Source organism: Neopelma chrysocephalum, unplaced genomic scaffold, assembly GCF_003984885.1.
Source record: "Neopelma chrysocephalum unplaced genomic scaffold, ASM398488v2 Primary Assembly neopelma1_92453, whole genome shotgun sequence".
NCBI lineage: Eukaryota > Metazoa > Chordata > Aves > Passeriformes > Pipridae > Neopelma > Neopelma chrysocephalum.
The window spans coordinates 1,844-2,198 of NW_020921194.1; the positions used below are offsets into that span (position 1 = coordinate 1,844).

Sequence of the window (355 nt, forward strand, 5' to 3'; positions counted from 1 at the left end):
CCCCCCAAATTTTGGAGTCTCCCCCCATATTTTGCCCCCAAATTTTTTTTGGGGGGGGTCTCACCTGTTGATCCTCTGGAGCCGCCTCCTCCTCACCTTCTCTGCCCACCCCGCCGCCTCCTCCACGTCGTAGAACCACCTGCCCAGGTGGGTCAGGAGCCCCCCCGAGGCCCCCCGGGCCCCCCCGGGCGGGAATTTGGGGGAGGGGACCCGCCGGAGGGACCCCCCGAGCTGCAGAGAGGGGGGGGACACGAGGGGTTAGTGGGGAGGGAGGGGGGGACACACCTGGGGGGGGGTCAGGTAAATGAGGGGGAGGTTGGGGGGGTCCCTCTTGTTACTGGGGGGGGGGGGGGAA

The 355-nt window shown here is 68.5% G+C and overlaps 1 protein-coding gene across 1 annotated transcript in view; it reads right to left on the reverse strand.

Annotated features, from left to right (window-relative positions):
• Positions 1 to 255, reverse strand: part of DMAC2 (distal membrane arm assembly complex 2) — a gene marked incomplete at its 5' end in the record, with an annotated part of 1,975 nt that extends 1,720 nt beyond the window's left edge. The window contains one exon of the mRNA XM_027707362.1: positions 65 to 255. Coding sequence (XP_027563163.1) covers positions 65 to 255 — 191 coding nt within the window. The remainder of the gene's footprint in view (positions 1 to 64) is intronic.
• Between the last annotated feature and the right edge of the window lie 100 nt (positions 256 to 355).